The 27002-nt window shown below is 40.1% G+C and overlaps 1 protein-coding gene across 24 annotated transcripts in view; it reads right to left on the bottom strand.

The window, feature by feature from the left end:
- Positions 1-142: 142 nt before the first annotated feature.
- Positions 143-27002, bottom strand: part of STAU1 (staufen double-stranded RNA binding protein 1) — an 87562-nt gene continuing 60702 nt past the window's right edge. For 20 of the 24 annotated variants that reach the window (XM_082362810.1, XM_082362794.1, XM_082362800.1 and 17 more), the window contains 9 exons: positions 22115-22213; positions 9185-9415; positions 7893-8036; positions 5947-6093; positions 4545-4620; positions 4002-4321; positions 3271-3393; positions 2397-2482; positions 143-1815 (listed from right to left, as the gene is read on the bottom strand). In XM_082362810.1, the coding sequence (XP_082218936.1) occupies positions 1800-1815; positions 2397-2482; positions 3271-3393; positions 4002-4321; positions 4545-4620; positions 5947-6093; positions 7893-8036; positions 9185-9415; positions 22115-22213 (1242 nt within the window). In that variant the 3' untranslated portion in view covers positions 143-1799. The remainder of the gene's footprint in view (positions 1816-2396; positions 2483-3270; positions 3394-4001; positions 4322-4544; positions 4621-5946; positions 6094-7892; positions 8037-9184; positions 9416-22114; positions 22214-27002) is intronic. The other 4 variants (XM_082362803.1, XM_082362813.1, XM_082362797.1 and 1 more) reach the window with 2 other exon arrangements.

Here is a 27002-nt window from a genome sequence, read left to right as displayed (position 1 = left end):
CAATGTCAGGTTCAGGTGAGAGGCGCCTCCCTTCACCCGGGCGCCCACTGGCCCCTCACTGGCAGCAGTGCCCCCCACGCCATGCTTCCATGCCCTCACATCTTCCCTTACTGCTTCAGTTACTGCTCAACAGGACCAAAAATTCATTAGTAGCTGTTTATTGATCAATGGTTTGATATAAAGTTATTTCAGAGCTTCAGAATTTTGCCCAAATGGAATCACAAGCATTACAAAGTTTTTTTTCTTAAAAATAAAAAAAGGATAGGGGGCAGGTTGGGAGGGACCAACCTAGCAGTAGTGGCATTTAAGAATAAATTAACAAAAAAAATTTAGTATTACTATTTATTGGTGACAAACACTAAGTTTTACTTACATTCCATGGGGAGAAAAAATTCCAGCGTAAACAATGAATCGAAGCAGTACTTAACTCGCAAGGCTACCGTGCTTTTCATCTGGACCATATGCAGGACCTCGCTGCACACATTTCTGTGCACAGCAACACGACATCAAAAGCAACACAGTTATAGAGATAAACATGGGTCATTCTTTTCAGCCCTACATGGAGATGTAATCAACAGTATAAAGCACTCAAGGAAAATCAATCTGCAGTTGTAGATGTGCTACATGGAGATCATATCCTGTAGTGTAGTGAAAGCTATGTGTCTTCAAGAGTCATATATATATATATATATATATATATATATATATATGTATATATATATGTATATATGTATGTGTATATATATATATATATATACACACATATATATACACACACAATTTAATAATCTTTAAAACAAAGATCAAAGTTCATTTGTTTTAAGTCCTGTTGCATTAACAAAAATAAAATAGAAAAGGAACCAAATGATCGTTTAAAGTTTAAAATTCCTAAATTGTCCAATTTATACAACTATGGGAGACTTCATCAAGGTTTCTGAGAAGTGCAGGACTGTTTCAGCTAAACCAGAGGGCACACAATTTGCATCACTGAAATGGTCCTGGGTTAGTCCAATGAAATAAAAATGTATAACCACATACACACGGATATGATCTTTGCCGGTTAGATTACTGATAAAGTCAGTCTCAGACAAGTTTCTAAACTGTGCTATGTAACTAAATACAACTGAGAAACTCTCAAATGAAAATTTTATATAGTGTCATTTCAATCAAAAGAAAATAATGAAACTAAGAATACGTATCTCTTTTGGAAGAGAGCAGTGGTGACGGTGTGGGTACCGCGGTAGGTGTGGGCCAGAGCACGCCAAGAAGGTCAGCTCAGGCTGAGTAGGAAGCATTTGATTTTCTCTGGTGCTTTCAGCTCTGGGGCCAGACTAAGGCCTCTCTCCAGCGTGGTGTCCAGGGTTTGTCCCAAAGTGTTTGAGTGAGCCAGTTTGAGAAGGGGTCGTGCTTTCTGTTTCTTCTTTCACACAGCAAGAAGAAAAAAAAACAACAACAAAACCACCCCCAAAAAACAAAACCAAAAAAAAACCCCCCACCCTAACCAAGCGCTAGGGTGCCTGGGGCGTGGACCCGCTGGTTTCCCAGTGGCGCTGGGGTGCCTGGCAGGCCCGCCCGGCCCCCAGCAGCTGCTGCCGCGTGAGGAAAAGCCATAGCACAGGCCAGCGGCCATGCCGCTGCCTCCTCGGGGCCCCGCCTTCTTCACCACTGCTGTCTCCAGTCCTTTACCCATCGTGTCTCTCGGCCCACTGGAGGTATCAGAAGTTCCAAATTTTCAAAGCAGTTTCAGTATTTTCAGTATATATGTTGGGATTTTTCAATGGTTCATGGCCAGATAAGGTTCAGCACCTCCCACACCTTTAAGGAAGAAAAAAACCAAAAATGACCCAAGTTTTGAAATTTAAGACAATTAAGCCATGTTAAAAATGAAACTAGCAGACATGAGAAGTCCAATAGTTCAGGCCCCAGTTTATGATAACTGGATTAAGGTCTTCCCAGAATACACCATCAAGTGAAAACAGCAAAGAGGAGAATGGGTATGTAGTATGTTATCTCTAGGAGGAAAAGGAAGAAAATAAGGAAAGAAATGTATCTGCATAAAGAAACATACAGGAAAGGTACACAAGAAACTAATACAAGTGTGACCTCTGGGCGGGGAGAAGAGAACGGTACGGATGAGGACGCACGAGGGCAAGATGTATCACTGTGGACACCTTTTAAAGTAATTTTGACGTTCGCACCATGTGAATGTATTACCTATTGAAAGCTTAAAAAAAAAAAAAAAAAAGTAGAGCTCTCTGCCCAAACCTTGGAAACCTTTCAGGGCAAAGGGACAGAAAGTGACTAAGACAGTATTTCACTACTAAGTTGAGCAGACAATTTGAATTTAACGCAAATGAGGAACAGAACTGCCTTTCCATGTAGATCAGCTCACTCACACAGACATTGGTCCATTTCCTGTTCTTGGCATCTCTGTATTTTGTTGGTCCAACTCAGACAGCAACTTTAAAATGTTCAGTGCAGCCTAGCAGGAATGAAAAGGGAAGTCAAACCACGGCCACCGCTCAGGACCACAGTATACGACACTGAATAGCGAGTCGAGGGCTTCTCCTACTGCCCAACAAAACAAGTGGTCCCACTAAATAACCCTTTCATGTTTGAAGTTTTAATTAAAAATATAAATTAAAAAATGTTATCCATGGTTACCTCACTGAATCACAACCTCTGTTAATTTTATTATATATTGCCTTCTAATATTTTTAACCTGTGGTCACCAGACTGTACAAATTTTATATCCCGCTTTAAAATAAAACCTTATCATGTTTCCATGTTAGAATTAGAATACATTACCCTCGGTGACATTAATATGATGGGGACATTATATTACATCAGGTGAATATACCACAGTTTATGTCAATTAATTTAATCAATTCATTTTCTTCGTTTTAGTATTTCTTACAATAATAATTTCATCTGAACAGAACACCAAAACAAGGGGCTTTCTAAGTTGCCAGAACTTGGGCCTGCAATTCCTTGTTCTGGTCAGAGATGAACTGAATACAGATCTGGAGGCGTTCCAGGATCCAAGTCCGCCTCTCAGGTCAGCAAGGGAAGAGAGGAGAGGGGTTGGCCAAAGCCCATGAGTTCTGATCAACAGAATGAGAAATCAAGCCAGTAATCTAAGAAAAGTCTTCAGAAATATGAAACCTATAAAACAATCAACTGTTCTCGAAGTCTACAGGAGAATCCTTTTCCTGTCTTTCTGAGGCCAGCAACAAGCTGGAGCCAGGCCCACCGTGTGGGGTAACATACCATATCGTGGCAGGACTCCACATCCTTTCCGATACCATGGCTGATCAGGGGCGGCTGAGAGGAGCAATTGATAAGAGATACAAATTCGTTCTTGTTGTTCTTGGGGAAGTCTTTGTATTCAACCTAAAGGGGAAAAGAAAACTGAGGCAAGGATAGGAAGGCGGGGAGTACGAGCGGGGCACAGGGTGGCGGCTCTGGGCCCAGTGAACAGAGATGACACCTCTCCCTGGTCCCAGCCTGACTTGTCTACACCAACTCCTACTCAACACGCACAAGAGACTCACAGTGGGGTCTGCTGCTAAGGGGCACTGAGGGCTGCAGGCAGGATGCCAGGGCCCCAGCTTCCAGAATCTTCCAGGAACCTAAATGTCTACTCAGAAACCCTGGTCTGGAAGAAGCCATGTCCTTTCCTAGCAGGTAGAAAAAGGGCCAGCACAATGAATCTGTTCTCACTGAAGTCTAAATTTGTAACTATCACTGGATTCGAGGCTTTGTTATTACAGTTGGCCTGGATTTTTAAAAATTACCAAAGGTTGAGGATATTCTCTTACCATCCAGGGTTCTAATACTTCCCGTGTCTCCTCCCTTCCTCAGGACCACTCTTTACCATGCTTCCCCAACCATCCCCCTAGACAAAGAACTTGATTTAAAAAACAAGGTACTTAGTACTGAGAGAAACCAGAGATGACCGCACTGAGGTACAGACCACACAGCTCAGACCCAACAGTTACCTGGAATCCCTGGACTCTGGAAAGATAGTCCAACTGCTCAGAGGGTCTCGTGAGAGGTCCATGGGGTACGTGGCCTGAAGAGATGTTATTCTTTAAAATGGTCTCGGCTGTAGGCGAGGTGCCCCCATACAACAATTCACGGGCTATCATGGCAGTTACCGTGGCCTTGGCAGGGTTCGGAGCTACCCTGGTGAACTCTCTGGTGTGATGCCCTTGACTGACTCCTACGGCCTGGGCAACCTCGGGCACCATGGGAAGAATTCCAGCAGGCAGCTGCTGATGACTAAGATAAGGCATCCTGAACTCATCCTCTTTATTGCCTGGGGAGGGACATGCAGACAAATCAACTCAAGTCCACACATGCCGCGTGGAGAGATGTTGTAAAACCCTACGCTGGCCCTCCCCCAGCACACACCACAGCACAGGGGTAATACAGAACCAAGCACTGAACACTAACTCATTACCTAGGTACCTGCTATTACCAGGAACCATGCAAAGCCCAGAATCACAGTCAGATCAAGACAATATTAACATCACACTTACTAGTCCCATTTTCATCCCCAGAGCCAGGTTCAAAAAACGTTACTTTTCTTCCATCCCCTGGTTTCTTTATGGGTGTCTTTAAAAAAAAAAAAAAAAAAAAAAGGCCATGAGCATCAATCAAACTGTTGAAAAATTAGTTCCTTCTGTCCAAAACTAAACAAACTCCAACCAGCACTAATCTTGGTTTATAAACTTTTAAACTATGAGGGCACTAGCAGAAAGGCCCTCTCCCAAGGCCCCCCCACTGGTCTGCTTGTGCCGCCAATGTGCCCACAGCAGAGCCCCCCTGCTTTCTCCCAAAGCACACTCTCAGCCACGTCAGCCTGTCCGCGAACAGCATCTAAGGGATGGGGCCTCTGCTCTGTGCTCACAAGAAGAGCGGGGAACGTTTAACCAGAAGGAGCCTGAAGATGTTAGATTGACAGAGCTGACCAAGAAGGAAACTTTTAGGTTGATGCTAAATAATTAAATAAACAAAGAATATTTCCTGGAGCACATGTCCGACTAAAAGATAAGGTGACATATCCAAAGATAACAAATGTAGGGGGAAAATGTTACTAGATAAAAATTTTGCCAAACACAAAGGTCTCCCTTCTGAGAAGGCAAAGGTGCCTATGACGCTCTGTAAGATTTTGGAATGAAAACCCCCAAAGCCAAGTCCAGGATCTCTACAGATTCTCTGATGAGTGTCTGGGATCCCAGTTATTAACTATGTGGTCACAGCTGCTGCCATTTCTCTCTGCTGACAGGACTGACAGACACGACTGAATCAGTCCTGGTGTTTTCAAGTTTATCCTGAAAGGACCATCCAGTGACTGGAAACAAGGTCGGCCAAGGCTTTCATTGAGGGTACTGCTTACCAACCTCGGCAGAAGTGCAATTTTCAATATGGGATCATTTTTGTCTAATGTTCAATTCATAAAGAGATAGAAATCCCAAATCGAAACTATGGATTTGGCCCTGACTCTAATATCACACTGTCTCAGTGTCCCAAGCATGTTCCACAACTAACAACAGCCTAAGGCTGATGAGTCTTTTATGCAGGACTCACTCTAAGAGCACAAATGATAGAATCACACACTCATTAATTTCAAGTCCAATTAATTACCCGTCATCCCACAAAAGGAGAGGAGCGCGCTGCCCTCCACCAAGCATCCCAGACCACAAAGATACTGAAACAGTAACGACTTAACCCAGCACCACGCTTGGAGCCATGGACATGCATCTCCCCTTCTGACCACATTATAATGAAGCAAATGCTAGGACCCTGCTCAGCAGGGCTGCTTTACTGCCAGGAGGATGAAGCCTTGTCCGGAAGCTTAGCCCTGGAGGAGTCAGAGTCCTGAGGTGAGAAGGTCATCTTGCAATTAGAGAGCAAGGACACAGAGCCCTGAGCAGTCACCTTCTCCTCTGATTTGAGGGCTGGTTTGGTGGGCTGAGCCTGTGGGACTTTGAAACCAAGGATTTCCAGCATGTTCTCGGCTGCATTGCGTTTGGCCACCTTCTTATTGGTGCCTGATCCTTCTGCAGTGTGGTTTCCCACCTTCACCTGCGTAAAGAAGGCAGACTCAGATCAGGGCTTAACCCTTTAGAATAAAGACTGGTCAGGAACTGAAAAGAACTCAGAATGGTCAGAAGATGGATGGCTTAACAGTGGTGCCCTGGAGCTGGCTTGGACCAGCCTGTGAGAGCCCATTAAGAAATCCTGAGGAATTTGGAGAGGTGGTGTTAAAGGTAGCTATTATTATACACTAAAGTATATAAGCTTATAATTAAACAAATTATTTTAACAAACAGAGGTAATGAATACTTCAAATTCATCACTTCGTAACTGGACTCCATTTTACAATTGTCTATGCTTTTGAGGTTCTTTACACTTGTGTGTGTGTGGTGTCAATATGCAGCTACACATCTCTTTCCAACTCAGACGGAAAATGGCCACAGTGAGAGTACTTACACCACAGAAATCTGCAACTACTACTTATCAAGGATTGAGTTATACTGTTGATTGTCTATTCTTAAGCTTCAGTGATGGAGAAAAGGTTAATAACGCAGATTAAGCTTTAAATTGTTGTCAAGTCTGCAGCCATGACATAACTAATACAAAAAACTGAAACTTCCAGTCTTGGAAAATTATTATCTGATTCAGCAAAGAAGCCATTCATATTGTTTAAATGAGTGAAGTTCTGACATGTCTTTGTTGTTAATGTAAATAAAAATATCAACCAGTACTCATGCTAGTACCACAGTTATTCAACAATGACAGGAGCAAACCTCCTTGCTGAACCTGAGAGGAATAAAGAATTCACATGAGTCTCATTCTGTAACGCTGCTATTGGTGACTGTCACACTGAAGTTACAGATGTATGAAATTTACAAGAGTATTACATATTTTTTGTAAATTGTATGCTACGCTTCCTATCAGTAAAATTTATAATATACACATATGTACATATAATACGTGTGCATATGCGTGTATAGTCTCCGCACACACTGCCTTCCCCTAAGAGTTGGCTGTTAAACATACTCCAGCACACATCATTGCTTACCATCCCCTTCCAAGCTGGTCTTGACCGCAGACCAAAACCAAAAGCCCTGTGTCACAGAAGAGTCAAGGAAACCCTCCCTGGCCTGTGAAGAGGGGCCTGAGGTTGAATCTCAACTGGGCATCTACCAGCCATTTGATCCTAGGCAAATTACTGAGCCTCTCAACAAGCTGCAATTTTCTCATGTACATGGAAGGATCACTACTCTTCCTGCCCTCTGACTGCAGAGGTGAAACAAACCAGGCTAACTGATGGTGCTTTATAAAGCTGTAAACTGCTATGCAGAGTGAAGTATTCTGTTTTTCACCAGAAAACACTGTTAAATTCAAATTACAAATTCAGCTGCCCGTGTGAATAACTGTTTAATAAGCTAAGTGCATGGAGAAACACTCTGTACAAATCTAAAGTGTAAACCCAACCCCAGACTCCAGATTCTACAGAAGGATGAGGAGGAGCAGAAATAGATCCTTTATATAATTTATAAAACTTCTGAAAAGAACAATATTAACCTTCAAGAAATAACAAAGAAAAAAAGTAACCCACGATTCCCCCACTCCTCTAAACAGGCACAGTGAGTCCAGGCTCCTACCTGTCGATACAGCAGCGTGTGTGCTGTGCAGACAAGCACGTTTTAAGGCATCAGATTAGTGCAGGCAACATGGTCTAATAACAGTAACATTTGGTGGCAGGGAGTGCCCACTGGACCTGGCCTCCTGGGGAAAGGTGTCCGGCCCCTGGACTACCTCAGGCTCTGAGACAGGAGGCGGTCAGAGAAGGGCCGCCCACAAGCCGGCTGACCCACCTGCATCACAAACTCCCTGCGGCGCGGGAGGCCTCGCTCAGTGAGGAGGAGGTACTCTGGCTCCTTCTCCTTTTTTGCCTGCTGGATCTGGGCCAGTCTGCTAATCGGGTTCATCCCCTGGCCGTATTCCGGGCTGCTTTGTAGCTGAGGAACAATGAATGTAGAAACCATGTGCCATGTTAGTCATAGAAAGGACCTTGCCAATTCAGAGACCAGGACATGACAGTTGATTACTTCTATGTTGTTCTAACGGCTCAGAATTAATCAGATCTTTTTTAAACCTTTTTTTAATTGAAAGATGCCTAATGATTTTCTATGATCGCTCTGAGGTGATTTTAAGGTCTTCTTAGCAAACCAACATCACCATTCACTACGAGTAGGCAAGCATCATTGTAATGTCTGCTTTTGAACAATCAATGTCAACATATGATAGTAAATGAAGAGGTAGAAAAAAAATATAACAAACTCTTTCTAAAACTTCCCAAAAGTCTACATTATAAGGATGGGTTCCCAGCTTTCTTAACAATGACTCAAAATCCAGAAACCATGAAAAAAAATATATTCAAGCTATTGCCATGTGGAAAGAACCTAAAAATCCCACAGTTACTTCCTGGTGGCCACCTTCCGTGCCAGTGAATCCTTACCCACTTACCGATTTCGAGGATACTTTAAGTGGAAAAAGGGAACTGCCAGAGTATGCTAACTTTCACACATACAGAATGCTAACTTGTGTGTGAGAAAAACTTGGATTTTGATACAACGTGAAACTATACTGACAATCAGAACGGATCCTGGCGTTCATAAATGTCCCCGAATGGACCCCTGTCCCTTCTTTGGGAGGGTGAGGGATAGTATAATTTTTGATAGGTCCTTTAGCGTGACTCAAAAATAAGAAGAAGGTGTATACGTCTGACTCCTACGCCTGCCCCAGACATCTCCCCACCCAGGAATCTCCTGCGCGTTCAGAACCGCGCACTGGGCAATGAGACGGAGGCAGCGCAATTTAACTATTCTCCCCGCAGATGGGCAGCGCGGCGGCCAACACACAGCTCCTCCCTGTGATGGCACCCAGACGGGCGTGGCCGCCTGCAGAGGCCTCCACTGAAGCCGGCACAGTGTCCCTGTCGTTGCCTAACCCGGGACTCCTGTGAGGGCAGCACAAGGTGGCCCCCGTAAAGGCTCTCCGAGGCCGGGCCTGTGCCTACCAGCTCCCGCCCTCTTTCACCAGCCTTCTAACCCCCCAGCTGCCTCTGGGCCATGAAAACGCCCTCTTCATTCAGGAAAGTCCTTACCCTGACTATGGATTTTGTTTTCTTTTTGATTCTGGGCTTCACTCGCTCAACTGTAGGCAGGGGCGGTAACTTCTTCAGCTCCTCAAGAACAGCTATAGCAGCATTTTTCTTTGAAATCTTCTTGCTCTTCCCTTCACCTTCCCCCACAAACTCCCCAACCGACACCCTGGTCACAAAGCTCTTCATGTGGGGTGGGCCACTCTCCCGGGCAACCTGTTTTAGAGGGAAAGACTGAGTGAAAGCGTGACAGACACTCATTACCAGCTGCACGGCACACCGGTTAGCACGCTACTTCACACGAAACACAGGAAAAGGGGAATTGAGGACAAGACTCATTAAATGAAGGGAGTGTAAACACTGATCATCCTGAACGCTTTCTCTTCCCACTTCTTTTTTTTCCCCCAAACTTGTTAATGTTCTCAGGTCTGATGAGTCCAAAACAGACATGGAATAGGGAAACATGTTCTACTCCCGCCCACCCAGGGTCACAGACTGTCCTGAGTTTAGTGAGCTCCCCTGTAAATGGCAGAAAGGAAACTGGCCCAGCAAAGCCCAGAAATAAATGCAGCACACAGAGTTCAAGTTTAATATTTGCGCTGAGCTGCCAGCCAAGATTGAGCTTATTAAATACTGGCTGCTCTACAGCTGTAAAAAGGAATAAGAAAATCTCCAAGCACATAAAGTGATTTCCAGTACATAGTAACTGAAAAAAGCAAACTGCAAAAGAGTGTACAAAGGGTGGGGGGATGTTAAATCTATGTATACATATACACACACATATAAATAGACACACAAGTGTGTGTGTTTATATGCTTATTTTTGCAAAAAGAAACTCAGGAAGGATAAAGCAGAAACCAATGGAATCAGTTTCCTACAGCAGGCGGGAGGGATTGGGGTAGAAAGGGGACGAGATGACACTTCTGAATATATCTTTTTGTGTAGCTTTGACTCTTGGAACCATTTAGTATTACACATATTAAATATATAAGAATAAGTCAACAGAGATGGGGGAAAATACTAAAATGGAATATGAACAGAAACCTAACTGTAATTAAAGTGATTACATAATCACGCAGAAGGAAAATAATAATCAAATCCAACCTACATGAGCCAAGATACCCTTGAAAAGAAAACTGAGTTAGCAGACTTACACTGCCAGATTTCAAGACTTTCTGTAAAGTTACAGCACCTACAACATCGTGGTATTGTTTAAGGATAAACCAAAAGATCAATAAAACAGAACAGAATGTAGAAATAGACTTGCACATAGACAGTCTTTTGATTTTTGGCAAACACACCAAAGCAAATCCAAAGTCTTTTTTTTTAATGACATTGGAGCAACTGGATATCCACGTGGGGAAAAAACTGAACCAAGATCCTAAACTCAACCAAAAACAAAAATTAACTGAAGCTAGAACACAGACCCAAACATGAAAGCTAAAACTATAAAGCTTTCAGAAGAAAACACAGGAGAAAACTTCATGACCATGAGGTTGGCAAAGAATTCTTGAACACAAAAAACACAAATTAGAAGTCCTCAAAATTAAAAACTGCTCATCAAAAGACAACATTTAAAAATTAAAAAGGGAACTCATAGAATGGGAGAGAATATTTGCAATGTATGTACCAAACAAAGGAATTATATCCAGAACATTTAAAGAATACCTACAAGTCAATAATAAAAAGACAAATATTCAATTAAAAAAATACTTCAACAGGTACTTTTGGCAAGGATGTGGAGCAAGTGGTGGGAGTATAAATTGGTACAATCAATTTGGGAAATAGTTTTGAGAATTTTTATAAACACCTACCCTTTGACTTAGCAATTCTGAGTGCACATGCACTCAAGAAGACTTATCAACCCTATTTATAATGGTTCCCAACTATCCAATATCTATCAATAGGACAATGGATAAATTAGAGTTTTATATTCATACACTGGAATACCACTCAGCATTAAACTACTGATACACATGGATAAGACTTAAAAGCATTCTGTTAAGGATAAGAAACTCAACACCCAACAATCCATATTATATCTTTTTTTTTTTAACATCTTTATTGGAGTATAATTGCTTTACAACCTTGTATTAGTTTCTGCTGTATAACAAAGTGAATCGGCTATACGTATACATATATCCCCATATCCCCTCCCTCTTGCATCTCCCTCCCACCCTCCCTATCCCACCCCTCTAGGTGGTCACAAAGCACCGAGCTGATCTCCCTGTGCTATGCAGCTGCTTCCCACTAGCTATCTATTTTATGTTTGGTAGTGTATATATGTCCATGACACTCTCTCACTTCGTCACAGCTTACCCTTCCCCCTCCCCACATCCTCAAGTCCATTCTCTACGTCTGCATCTTTATTCCTGTCCTGCCCCTAGGTTCATCAGAACCAGTTTTGTTTTGTGTTTTTTTTTAAGATTCCATACATATGTGTTAACATACTGTATTTGTTTTCTCTTTCTGACTTCCATATGACCCAGCAATCCCACTACTGGGCATATACCCTGAGAAAACCATAATTCAAAAAGAGACATGTACCACAATGTTCACTGCTGCTCTATTTACAATAGCCAGGACATGGAAGCAACCTAAGTGTCCATCAACAGATGAATGGATAACGAAGATGTGGCACATATATACAATGGAATATTACTCAGCCATAAAAAGAAATGAAATTGAACTATCTGTAGTGAGGTGGATGGACCTAGAGTCTGTTATACAGAGTGAAGTAAGCCACATTATATCTTTTTATTTATACGAAGTCTAAGAACACAGAAAACAAAATCTATAGTGATTACAGAAAGCAGCTTCTTCTGGCTGGAAAGGAGCACAGGGACTTATGGAGGTTATGATAATGTTCTGTATCTTGATCTGGGTAGTGAATCATGGGTTTTTACACATGTTAAAATTTAATGGGCTGTGCACTTAAGATACATACATTACTGTATAATAGACTGTTGTTAGCATAGGGAAAAAATAATCCAAGCAAGTTAGGAAAACAATGCTCTGAATATACACATTCAGTGTAAAGATAAAAAGAACTGCAAAGATAACTTAAACTTGGACTTCCTTGGTGGTGTAATAGTTAAGAATCCGCCTGCCAATGCAGGGGACACGGGTTCGAGCCCTGGTCCGGGAAGATCCCACATGCCGCAGAGCAACTAAGCCCGTGCGCCACAACTACTGAGCCTACACGCTGCAACTACTTAAGTCCACGCGCCTAGAGCCCATGCTCCGCAACAAGAGAAGCCACTGCAATGAGAAGCCCTCACACCGCAACGAAGAGTAGCCTGCTGCAAGTAGAGAAAGCCCGCGCAGCAATGAAGACCCAACGCAGCCAAAAATTAAAAAAAAATTTTTTTTAATTAAAAAAAAAAAGAAAATGTTCTTCAACTGGTAAATGCATGAATAAGTTGTGGTACATCCATACAATGGAACATTATTCAGAAATAAAAAGAAATGAACTACTGATAGGTATAACATAATGCAGATTTTGAGTCCATGTGTTAAGTTAAAAAGCCACACAAAAGGCAATATACTCTTGCCAGTAGATCTGTAATCTTGTAATCTGGAAAGATCACAAATTTCCAAATGGACAACATTGAACGCACTGTATCTGGTTGGCCATTTGTTAAAAGGTGAGAGGCCTGAGGGAAGGAACAGTACAAGGAACTTTGGCCTTTGTTATCATGATTTACAATTATGGAAAGGTCATGTCTGGGTTGTGTTTTCTAAGATGGCTTTATATTTTTATGTGCTCCCTCCAGGCTTCTCAAAATGTTATTACTCATCCCGTTAAATAAATAGATAAAGGGAAAGCCCAAAAGGGGGAAAAAAAAAAAAGAATAAATTCTATAATTCCATGTTTGTAATATTTTGAAAAAGAGCAAAACTGTAGGGACAGACATGAGATCAATGGTTGCCCAAGGCTGAGGATGGAGGGACGGGATTGACTGCAAGGGGACACAGGGGAAACTTTATGGGGTGAAAGATGTTCTTTATCTTAATTGTGGTGATAGTTATACAACCATACCATCAAAACACATCAAATTACATACTTAAATAGGATGAATTTTACTTTATGTAAATTATACCTCAAGAAATCGGACCGCTCATCCCCCCCCCCCAAAGAAAAGCTGACAGAGGCATATCAAAGGATACAGGAGCTAGCCTGAATGGCAATTTGAACATCAAAATGATTAGCAACAATAATGGAGTAACACTTTGAATGCATCTATACTAATATAAATTAATATAAGGCAGGAGGAGATTTTCTTTGGACATGCAGAAAATCAATGTTTGACATCCACCACAGTAATAACTGGTGCTGGGAAGAATCATCAATGACTGCTAGAAACACTGGGGAACTCTGTAAGGGCATAGCCTTCAAGCATCTCCCCATAGGTTATGGATTAACTATAAATGGAAAGGAAGTCTCCACAGAGTGGCACACATCTGGTGTAGGCAATGAAACTAATATCACTAACACTCGGGTAAAATGACATCATGTGCTGCTGAGAAGAACCAACATTACTTCTGTAGTGTTCCCTGCCAAAAAATGCATAACCTGAAACTAATCATGAGGAAACAATCCGACAAACCCAAATTGAGGGCCATTCTACAAAATAACTGACTTTTAAAAATACCAATATCATATATACAGATTGCCAACAAACACATGAGAGAATGCTCAACATCATTAATCATTAGAGAAATGCATACCAAAACTACAATGAGATATCATCTCACACCGGTCAGAATGGCCATCATCAAAAAATCTAGAAACAATAAATACTGGAGAGGGTGTGGAGAAAAGGGAACCCTCTTGCACTGTTGGTGGGAATGTAAGTTGATACAGCCACTATGGAGAACAGTATGGAGGTTCCTTAAAAAACTAAAAATAGAACTACCATACGACCCAGCAATCCCACTACTGGGCATATACCCTGAGGAAACCATAGTTCAAAAAGAGTCATGTACCAAAATGTTCATTGCAGCTCTATTTACAATAGCCAGGACATGGAAGCAACCTAAGTGTCCATCAACAGATGAATGGATAAAGAAGATGTGGCACATATATACAATGGAATATTACTCAGCCATAAAAAGAAACGAAATTGAGTTATTTGTAGTGAGGTGGATGGACCTAGAGTCTGTCATACAGAGTGAAGTAAGTCAGAAAGAGAAAAACAAATACCGTATGCTAACACATATATATGGAATCTAAGAAAAAATAAAAAAAGGTCATGAAGAATCTAGGGGCAAGACGGGAATAAAGACACAGACCTACTAGAGAATGGACTTGAGGATATGGGGAGGGGGAAGGGTAAGCTGGCACAAAGTGAGAGAGTGGCATGGACATATATACACTACCAAACGTAAAATAGATAGCTAGTGGCAAGCAGCCGCATAGCACAGGGAGATCAGCTCGGTGACCACCTAGAGGGGTGGGATAGGGAGGGTGGGAGGGAGGGAGATGCAAGAGGGAAGAGATATGGGAACATACGTATATGTATAACTGATTCACTTTGTTATAAAGCAGAAACTAACACACCACTGTAAAGCAATTATACTCCAATAAAGATGTTGAAAAAAAAATACCAATATCATAAAAGACAAAAAAAAAAAAAAAAACGCTGAGGAACTGTTACAGATTAAAGGAGACTAAAGAGATGCATCAGCTAAACGCAACGTGTGATCCTGTACCAGACTCAAGACCAGCAAAATACTTTCTCTAAAGGACATCATGGGAACAACTGGCAATACGTGAATCTAGGATGTATATTAGGTGACAGTATTACAGCAATGCTAAATTTCCTGTACTGACAATCAGATTATAGTTATTTTAAGATAATGTCCTTGTTCTTAAGAGACACATACTGAAATATTAGGAGTCAAAGGGCATGATGTCTGCCACTTGCTCTCAAATGATTCAGCAGAATAAAAAAATAGAAAAATATGTACATTTACAGAGAAAAAAAAAGCAAATGTGCTAAAATGTTAACCACTGGTGAATCGATGTGAAGGATACATTCACTGCCCTATGCTTGCAACTTTTCCATTGGTTTGAAATGTTTCAAAATAAAAAGTTGAAAAGATGGCTAGGAAAACTGTGTGAGCCCAAGAACTGGCTGTGCTGTGCTCAAAGGTGAGAAAGGGAGGCATCTCAGAAAGCAGCCTCACTGCCCTACAAAGGAAGAGGTTTGTTGGGAAGAGCCCCGCTCGCACAGGCGCCTGCAGACTGATCGTAGAGAGCCCCCCGGATGCCCTCCCACACCGACAGCCTATACTCCAAATGCTCCCTCCTTGAACAGTGCTCTCCGCGTCCTCAGATGAGACTCGAAAAGTAAGAGTAGCCACCCTGATGGCTCACTTCAGATTCACAGTCCATCCTGGTCCCTCAGCAACCATTTTCATTGTCTGCTCACATCATAATCCCACCAATCTACATCTGCAATGTAACCTAGAATGTATTTAGTGGGATCAAGTCACAACTGCCTCCCAGTGACTATATCAATCAGCACCGTAACATTTTCTAACTAAAACTATGTATTTTATCAAAAATCTAGCTGTATACATTTTTCTGAAAAGCTATGAATGGCTCCTGTCTCCTCTACTGCACACTTAACTCAGCTTCCAACATGACATATCTTACTATCCATCAAAAAAAAAACAAAAGAAACTATTCTATTCATTTATTCAATAAGTATTTCCCGAGCATCCAATATAGGCCAGGGAATCTTCCAGGTGCCAGAGATAGAACTGTGGGGAAAAAATGAAAGCTTTGCTCAACCTAATAATGGAAGCTAATATGAACTTTTAATATAAGCACTCATATTAACAAACTCAATGACACTACCTACACACAAACTGTCATGTTTCAAATTATTACTTTAAGAGATATTCACCACCACAGGGCACTCCCACAATTTCTTTTGTGACTACCTGACAATACCCTGCTAAGTGTTACATATTCCTGAACAGAAGTATGAAAGCCAAATCTAAAACCTAAACAAAAGCATAGGTGGGACAGAGGCAATCTGGTCCCCAAATCCCAAAGAGCAAAAATATAAAATGGCAATCCCTCACTAGGGTCCAGAAAGCTCTGTGACTCTCAGGCAAAGCAGCAATTGGTGTGGGCAGGTGACAAGCTTCACAGGATCTAGGGCCCTGGCCCCAGCAGTCACCTCTGTAACCCTTAGGTGACCCGAGAAGCCAGGCATCTCCCATTCCCACAATCTTTGTACCCCTCCCTCCAATCTTTAAACATCCATTCTTGTGCCACACTAATCCCTCAGCAGGAGGGAAAGAAGCATTTCCTCCCTTTCCCGCAACAGGTTCCCAGGGAGACCTTGTGGCTTCTCCGGGTGAAGCTCCCACCTAGTTCCCACTCAACAACTAGCCCTGTTATTCTGTGTGTCCCCTGTCTCATCGCCTCCCTGGCCACCACCTCCCACCCAGAACAGAGGCAGAAAGGCTGGAAGGGATGCAGGGCCAGGTAAGATGGCAGCCCGAGAGCCATCTGGTGCGCTGCACTCTGGAAAGGGGACAATATAAACTGGTCCTGCCTGCCAGGAAGGGGCAGGGATGGGTGTGTGCGGGGGGTGTGGGATGGCCCTGTGAGCCAAGTGCCGCTCCCTACCCCCACCTGTGCCTCATGGCAACAGATGAGTTTGGAGGTCAGAAATCACCATCAGTCAGCTGATAGCATAAGGATTGAACTCAGGAGCCAGTTTAGGGCACTAGCACATAATAGAAGAAGGTATATATTTCATGAGAGTCAGACATGAAATTTGGGGATCACCTAACTACAAAATTAAAGTATTTTACAGGACAATAAACTTCAGGTAGACTTTTTTAAAAAGAAATAGGCCAAAAGAAGTTTATGAACCACTTAAAATTGTTTTAAGCAGATGTCCCACCTCAAATTACATTTGCCTGAAGTAACAAGTATGTTGAGTTTTAAAGCTCTTTGGAAGACTAAACCTATACTCTTTATAACTTTGAAAGACCAAATAGTTGATAAAGAAATCTATTAAAACACAACCTTGCATAACCAAGCACAGAAATCAAAAGAAAGAATTTGCAAAGAATTTTTGAAAATTAGGGAAACTTTAAAAAAAATTCCCCCTTACCTGCATAATCTATTTGGACTCACTGTGTCTTTGAAGGAAACACATACTAAATGTACTTTATTTTCCATTTTGAACTAACAATCATTAATTGTTGTTTTTAGACCACAGTCTCCAACAACAAATGAGGTTATTAAATGGGTGAACTGGGAGGCACACACTGGACAATGACAAAACTTATGTCTTTTTAACAATTACTCTGACATTTTTAGGGACCACTTAAGGAGATTCTTAATATTTGGAGGGTAGCAGATGCTTCTGAGACTCTTATGAAGGCAACGGACCCTCCTGCCAGAAGAAAACACATGTGAACATCAAAAGGATCCCCTTCAGACCATTTTAGGAGGTTCATGGACCTACAGAGGACATCTGTGGACCGTCTAGAGATCCATGGCTGCCCTAGGAAAAAATACTGCTTTGCTAAATAAATATAAAGTTTGAATCTTCGATGGAGAAATCAAAAGCTTTACAGACAAGCAAAAGCTAAGAGAATTCAGCACCACCAAACCAGCTCTACAACAAATGCTAAAGGAACTTCTCTAAGTGGGAAACACAAGAGAAGAAAAGGACCTACAAAAACAAACCCAAAACAATTAAGAAAATGGCCATAGACCATACATATCGATAATTACCTTAAACGTGAATGGATTAAATGCTCCAACCAAAAGACACAGGCTTGCTGAATGGATACAAAAACAAGACCCATATATATGCTGTCTACAAGAGACCCACTTCAGACCTAGGGACACATACAGACTGAAAGTTGAGGGGATGGAAAAAGATATTCCATGCAAATGGAAATCAAAAGAAAGCTGGAGTAGCAATACTCGTATCAGATAAAATAGACTTTAAAATAAAGAATGTTACAAGAGACAAGGAAGGACACTACATAATGATCAAGGGATCAATCCAAATAGAAGATATAACAATTATAAATATATATGCACCCAATGTAGGAGGACCTCAATACATAAGGCAACTGCTAACAGCTATAAAAGAGGAAATTGACAGTAACACAATAATAGTGGGGGACTTTTAACACCTCACTTACAGCAATGGACAGATCATCCAAAATGAAAATAAATAAGGAAGCAGAAGCTTTAAATGACACAATAGACCAGATAGATTTAGTTGATATTTATAGGACATTCCATCCAAAAACAGATTACATTTTTTTCTCAAGTGCGCATGGAACATTCTCCAGGATACATCACATCTTGGGTCACAAATCAAGCCACAGTAAATTTAAGAAAACTGAAATCATATCAAGCATCTTTTCTGACCACAACGCTATGAGATTAGAAATGAATTACAGGGAAAAATACGTAAAAAACACAAACACATGGAGGCTAAACAATACATTACTAAATAACCAAGAGATCACTGAAGAAATCAAAGAGGAAATCAAAAAATACCTAGAGACAAATGACAATGAAAACACGACGATCCAAAACCTATGGGATGCAGCAAAAGCAGTTCTAAGAGGGAAGTTTACCTAAAGAAAGCCTACCTAAAGAAACAAGAAAAATCTCAAATAAACAATCTAACCTTACACCAAAAGGAATCAGAGAAAGAAGAACAAACAAAACCCAAAGTTAGCAAAAGGAGAGAAATCATAAAGATCAGAGGAGAAATAAATGAAATAGAAACAAAGAAAACAATAGCAAAGATAAATAAAACTAAAAGCTGGTTCTTTGAGAAGATAAACAAAATTGATAAACCATTAGCCAGACTCATCAAGAAAAAGAGGGAGAGGACTCAAATCAATGAAATTAGAAATGAAAAAGGAGAAGTTACAACAGACACCGCAGAAATACAAAGCATCCTAAGAGACTACTACAAGCAACTCTATGCCAATAAAATGGACAACCTGGAAGAAATGGACAAATTCTTACAAAGGTATAACCTTCCAAGACTGAACCAGGAAGAAATAGAAAATATGAACAGACCAATCACAAGTAATGAAATAGAAACGGTGATTAAAAATCTTCCAACAAACAAAAGTCCAGGACCAGATGGCTTCACAGGTGAATTCTATCAAACATTTAGAGAAGAGCTAACACCCATCCTTCTCAAACTCTTCCAAAAAATTGCAGAGAAAGGAACACTCCCAAACTCATTCTAGGAGGCCACCATCACCCTGATACCAAAACCAGACAAAGATACTACAAAAAAAGAAAATTACAGACCAATATCACTGATGAATATAGATGCAAAAGTCCTCAACAAAATACTAGCAAACAGAATCCAACAACACATTAAAAGGATCATACACCAGTGGGATTTATCCCAGGGATGCAAGGATTCTTCAATATATACAAATCAATCAATGTGATACACCATATTAACAAATTGAAGAAGAAAAACCATATGATCATCTCAACAGACACAGAAAAAGCTTTGGACAAAATTTAACACCCATTTATGATAAAAACTCTCCAGAAAGTGGGCATAGAGGGAACCTACCTCAACATAATAAAGGCCATATATGACAAACCCACAGCAAACATCATTCTCAATGGTGAAAAACTGAAAGCATTTCCTCTAAGATCAGGAACAAGACAAGGATGTCCACTCTCACCACTATTCTTCAACATAGTTTTGGAAGTCCTAGCCACAGCAATCAGAGAAGAAAAAGAAATAAAAGGAATACAAATTGGAAAAGAAGAAGTAAAACTGTCACTGTTTGCAGATGACATGATACTATACATAGAGAATCTTAAAGATGCCACCAGAAAACTACTAGAGCTAATCAATGAATTTGATAAAGTTGCAGGATACAAAATTAATGCACAGAAATCTCTTGCATTTCTATACACTAATGATGAAAAATCTGAAAGAGAAATTAAGGAAACACTCCCATTTGCCATTGCAACAAAAAGAATAAAATACCTAGGAATAAACCTACCTAAGGAGACAAAAGACCTGTATTCATAAAACTATAAGACACGGATGAAAGAAATTAAAGATTACACAAACAGATGTAGAGATATACCATGTTCTTGGATTGGAAGAATCAGTATTGTGAAAATGACTCTACTACCCAAAGCAATCTACAGATTCAATGCAATCCCTATCAAATTACCAATGGCATTTTTTATGGAACTAGAACAAAAATATCTTAAAATTTGTATGGAGACACAAAAGACCCCGAATAGCCAAAGTAGTCTTGAGGGAAAAGAACGGAGCTGGAGGAATCAGACTCCCTGACTTCAGACTATACTACAAAGCTACAGTAATCAAGACAATATGGTACTGGCACAAAAACAGAAACACAGATCAGTGGAACAAGATAGAAAGCCCAGAGATAAACCACACACCTATGGTCAACTAATCTATGACACAGGAAGCAAGGATATAGAATCCTTGTATTGGAGGAAAGACAGTCTCTTCAATAAATGGTGCTGGGAAAACTGGACAGCTACATGTAAAAGAATGAAATTAGAACACTCCCTAACACCATACACAAGAATAAACTCAAAGTGGATTAGAGACCTAAATGTAAGACCAGACACTATACAACTCTTAGAGGAAAACATAGGAAGAACACTCTTTGACATAAATCACAGCAAGATCTTTTTTGATCCACCTCCTAGAGTAATGGAAATAAAAACAAAAATAAACAAATGGGACCTAATGAAACTTCAAAGCTTTTGCACAGCAAAGGAAACCATAAACAAGACGAAAAGACAACCCTCAGAATGGGAGAAAATATTTGCAAACGAATCAACGGACAAAGGATTAATCTCCAAAATATATAAACAGCTCATTGCAACTCAATATTAAAAAAACAAACCCAGTCCAAAAATGGGCAGAAGACCTAAATAGACAGTTCTCCAAAGAAGACATACGGATGGCCAAGAAGCACATGAAAAGCTGCTCAACATCACTAATTATTAGAGAAATGCAAATCAAAACTACAATGAGGTATCACCTCACACCAGTTAGAATGGGTATCATCAGAAAATCTACAAACAACAAATGCTGTTGTTTTTGTTGGGGTGTGGAGAAAGAGAACCCTCTTGCACTGTTGGTGGGAATGTAAATTGATACAGTCACTATGGAGAACAGTATGGAGGTTCCTTAAAAAACTAAAAATAGAATTACCATATGATCCAGCAATCCGACTACTGGGCATATACCCAGAGAAAACCATAATTCAAAAAGACACATGCACCCCAATGCTCACTGCAGCACTATTTACAATAGCCAGGTCATGGAAGCAACGTAAATGCCCATCGACAGATGAATAGATAAAGAAGATGTGGTACATATATACAACGGAATATTACTCAGCCATAAAAAGGAAGGAAATTGGGTCATTTGTAGAGAGGTGGATGGATCTAGAGACTGTCATACAGAGTGAAGTAAATCAGAAAGAGAAGAACAAATATCGTATATTAATGCATATATGTGAAACCTAAAAAAATGGTACAGATGAACCGGTTTGCAGGGCAGAAATTGAGACACAGATGTAGAGAACAAACGTATGGACACCAAGGGGGGAAAGCGGCGGGGGGGGATGAATTGGGAGGTTGGGATTGACATGTATACACTGATGTGTATAAAATGGATAATAAGAACCTGCTGTATAAAAAAATAAAATTCAAAATAAATGTATATATTCTTCTGTTAATAAAACATGATTACTTAAAAATAAATAAATAAATAAAGTTTGAATCTTAAATTTGAAGATTCACATATATATGATTATCATTCCAATGTTATTTAAGAAAAATACTATTCTGATGATGAACACCAACAGTATAATAGATGTGTAAAATAAGCTTACCTCAAAATTCACAGGCAAGTTCCGTTTAAGTGCAATCTCAAATACTTGACTTATTTCAGATTTATTGAGATTTTCTTCTTCTGATTCTCTTCCATTCACCTAAAGGAAGAATAATTCGTTAGTAGTGAACTCTTGTTAAAGCGGTCAAGATCCCAGCTGTGATGATAAACCTTAAAAGCACTGAAACTAGGCTTTATGGATGCAGCAGTAACCCCGTGAACAGAGCCACATGTGTTCCATGTGTCACTGAAATTAAAAGGTTAAAAAAAAATGTCCTATCAAACTTTGGCTAGTTTCTACCTCATAAATCCAACATAAACAGTCCACACATAACAGGCCTTTGGATATGGATCAGCCTAATGGCGTTGTAGTGAGCCACGGCCGCTCAGGAAGAGGGACTCCCGAAGCCCCCTCAAGGACTGGCAAGCCACATTCTGGAAAAAGTCCAAGTACAGTCTATGTGGGGCATGGCAAAGACAAATGTAAGTCTCTCCACCAAGGTATGTGGGTTTCTTATTTGGACAAAAAAAATCCCTGGAAACCACTTTTTAAAAAAAGATGCAGTGGAACAATTACAAAACCGCCACGTGTCTTATACTTAACTGCTGCTGGCAAAAATGCAAGGTGCAAACTAATAAAGAACCTTGAACAAAAGCTGACTCCAGCTTTGTAACAATGTTCATTTACAGTCCTCCACAGGCTGGGACTACAGAAGGGCAGAGATCTTCTCTGTGCACTCGGACCACATGGAGTCTATACTGTGTGGCAGTGATAATACAAGAAATGAGATAAGCTCAGTAATAGCAAAGTGACCCCAAAACATGGCAAGACAGCTGTGTTTTTCTTATTATTGGGATTCTTTTGTCAAAGAATTTGTAAAATCCTATTTCAGAACTATAATCCAGATCAGAACTATATGACAGGAACCCATGGCTGAAATCACTGACTAGGCAAGATGCAGCACCATCCAGGATTTCATTTGTTGTGCATTTCCTTAGGTTTATCAGGTAGATCCTAACCCTAACACAGGATCCATATTTCAAGCTATAATTAAAAGAAAGAAAACTCTAAATTAAAAAAATTAATATAATTAAGAATATAATCCTGTACAAGTAAATTTAACCAGACACTGTAATTCCTTCTCTCCTTCCATGATGATAATGTTTTCTTTCCAATCTGGTTTCACTTCACTCACTACCTGGTCAAAACTGTTTGCATAGCAACTTCTGGTGATAAATTAAGCCAAACACACTTTTATGCTTGTTGTTTAAATCATACGGAGAAAGAGGGTCTGCCTTTTTATGAGTGAGTCCTTAAAGTCAGAAATCTTCAAGCAAGGTGTCTTAGAAGGCTAGAGTTCCAAAGAGGTTTGGTTTGAAATTTATTTTTTAAATAGGTTTAAACAAGAACAACAACAAAAAAATACAGTATTTTAAAAAGTAAGCATGTTCAACAAAAATGCTGGGAAAACCAGATACCACACACACAAAAAATGAAGTTGGACTCTTACCTCATACCACATACACAAATTAACTCAAAATGGATCAAAGACCTAAGCATAAGGGCTAAGAGTATAAAGCTTTTAGAAGAAAATACAGGGGAAAAGCTTCATGACACTGGATTTGGGAATGATTTCTTGGATATGACACCAAAAGCACAGGCAACAAAAGAAAACCAATAGGACTTCCCTGGTGGCACAGTGGTTACGAATCTGCCTGCCAATGCAGGGGACACGGGTTCGAGCCCTGGTCCGGGAAGATCCCACATGCCGCGGAGCAACTAAGCCCGTGCGCCACAACTACTGAGCCTGCGCTCTAGAGCCCACGTGCCTAGAGCCCATGCTCTGCAACAAGAGAAGCCACCGCAATGAGAAGGCCGTGCACCGCAATGAAGAGCAGCCCCCACTCGCCGCAACTAGAGAAAGCTCACACGTAGCAACAAAGACCAAACACAGCCAACAAATAAATAAATAAATAAATAAATTTTAAGAAAAGAAAACCAACAGATAAATTGGACTCAAAATTTAAAACTTTAGTACAAAAAGAAACCAAAAAGAACTTCAGTACATTGAAGGACACAATTAAGAGAGCAAAGACAACCCACAGAATGGAAGAAAATATTTGCAAATCATGTATCTGATAAAGAATTAATGTCCAGAATATATAAAGAACTACAACAACAAACAATGCAATTCAAAAATGGAGAAAGAATCTGAATAGACATTTCTCCAAAGAAGATATACAAATGCTCAACATCTCTAATCAGAGAAATGCAAATCAAAACTACAATGGGATACCACTTCACACCCATAAGGACAGCCACAGACAATAGCAAGTGTTGTCAAGAATGTGCAGAAATTGGAATCTTTGTACACTGCTGGTGAGAATGTAAAATGGTATAACCTCTGTAGAGAACGGTATGGTGGTTCCTCAAAAAGTTAAACATAGAATTACAATATGATCCAGCAACTTCACTGCTAAATATATACTCAGTAAGGATAGATAAATTGTACATTAGTGTTCATAACAGCATTATTCACAATAGCCAAAAGATGATAACCACCCAAACATCCATCAACAGATGAAAGGATAAACAAAATGTGGAATACTGATACAATGGAATATTACTCAGTCTTAAAAAGGAATGGAATTGTGAAACAAGCTACAACATGGATGAACCTCGAAAACATTAGGATAAATGAAATAAGCCAGACACAAAAGACAAATATTCACTTATACACGGTATCCAGAACAGGCAAGTGCAGAGACAGAAGCAGGACAGAGGTTTACAGGGGATGAGGACGGGGTAAGGTGGAGTTTTGTTTAATGTGTACAAGAGTTTCTGTGTGAGATGATGAAAACGTTTTGAAAATGGACAGTGGTGATAGTTACATAACATTGAGAATATATTTGATGTCATAAGACTATACATTTAAAAAATGGTTAAAATGGCGTCCTCTATATTATCTATATATTTTATCTTAATTTTTTGAAAAGCAACAAAGAAAAGTATGTGTTTCATACCAAACAGTAACACACTAGAGACCATCAACACATTAACTTGTGCTAACAGGTTAACTCATTTTTGTACACAAACAAGTTTTCTGACAGCTGTTTATTTGAAGAGTATCCACAGATTTTTTAAATAAATGAGTTATTTTTAAAAATGGTCCACTCTCATGATAAATAACTGTGTCAATGAGAATGTTTTCCTTAGGTGCAACAAGAACCAAATTTGGAAATAAACCAGGTGCTGAGAATGATAATACTTCAATTGCCATGCATGTACCCCAATTTTCATTTTTTTGTTCACTATATCAGCTCAATTCCTTTTAACTTTTATTTTTAGTTATGACCTATTTCAAACATACAGAAAAGTACAGATAATAATGTAACAGGCAATTGTGCTGGATTTAACAAATGCCAACACTAGACACTACTGACATCAATTTTTTTTTTTGCTTTTATAAGGAAAACAATGAGTGAAGCCCTTCTCACTCTTCTTCCCATAGAAGAGTTAACTGCTATTCTAAAATGGGACTGGATCTTTCCCAGCCTTGTGGCTTTTTTTTTTTTCAAATGGACCAAAACAATATATAGTACAATTCTGTGTTGTGAAATTTCACATAAATCATTCTCATTGATTGCCTTTTATAAATACTCTAAAGTTCAAACTTATAAGTTTTACTAATGAAATGTTATTTTTCTATTTTGCATATTGAGGTTCCACATAAGTCTGATAAAAAAACAATGGTCTACTACTAAATTTTAAACTCTCAGCCAGTAGTTCTCAACCATAGCAGCATTAGAATCACTTGGGAGCTTTACAAATACAGATGCCAGAGCCCTGCTCCAGATAAGTGAACTCAAATTTTTGCAGATAGGGCCTGGATATTTTTTTTTTTTTGGCTGCATTGGGTCTTCGTTGCTGCGCACGGGCTTTCTCTAGTTGTGGCGAGCGGGGGCTACTCTTTGTTGCGGTGCGCGGGCTTCTCATTGCGGTGGCTTCTCTTGTTGCAGAGCACGGGCTCTAGGCACGCAGGCTTCAGTAGTTGTGGCTCGCAGGCTCTAGAACGCAGGCTCAATAGTTGTGGCACACAGGCTTATTTGCTCTACAGCATGTGGGATCTTCCTGGACCAGGGTTCGAACCCGTGTCCCCTGCATTGGATTCTTAACCACTGCGCCACCAGGGAAGTCCCAGGATATCTGTTTTATATATAGTATTTGATTTTTTTTTTAAGTCCCCAGGTGATTTTACTAGCAAACAGAGTTGAGATTCACTGCTCGAAGGTATTCTTCTAAAGGAATTGCAAAAGGGACAAAGCAGCCAGTAAAATAAAAATGCAAAACAGGAAACAAAGATATACATTTACCTGGACGTGAGATTATGTTGCTCTTTTACATAAATAATTTTATTATTATCTGGACTGGACAAAATGTTGCAATGGGGGAAGCAGCAAATGACTCAAAACAAATCCACAAATACCATTCCCAGTGAGATGAGGAAAGTGTAGCGGGCCCTCAGTCTTACCTTCATGAAGTGGGAATTACTGTTAACATCAATCCCATAGTGTATGGTTCAGCAATAAAATCTAGGCAACATTAAGAAAAGAAAAAAACACTCTGAACCATGCTTAACCCTCAATATGCCAGGGAAAAATAGTCATCACCATTTACCATCTGGCTCCAACAGGCCCTCTTTATTTTTCTATATTTAAAGACATTTTACAAATAACATACAGAATAAAAGGACAACAAAAATCATTTCATTAGAGACTTTAATAAAAAATTAAAATAACAAACCTAAGTTTTTATTCCAGGTTTGTAGTCAGGAAGGAAGGAACATATATCCCAAATGGGCAAGGTCATTAAATGCAACTAACTGCTC

Source organism: Balaenoptera borealis, assembly GCF_965194805.1.
Source record: "Balaenoptera borealis genome assembly, chromosome: 16".
In the NCBI taxonomy this organism is placed as follows: Eukaryota; Metazoa; Chordata; class Mammalia; order Artiodactyla; family Balaenopteridae; genus Balaenoptera; species Balaenoptera borealis.
Note: the sequence above shows the minus strand (reverse complement) of the source record. Positions and strands in the feature narration are given on the sequence as shown.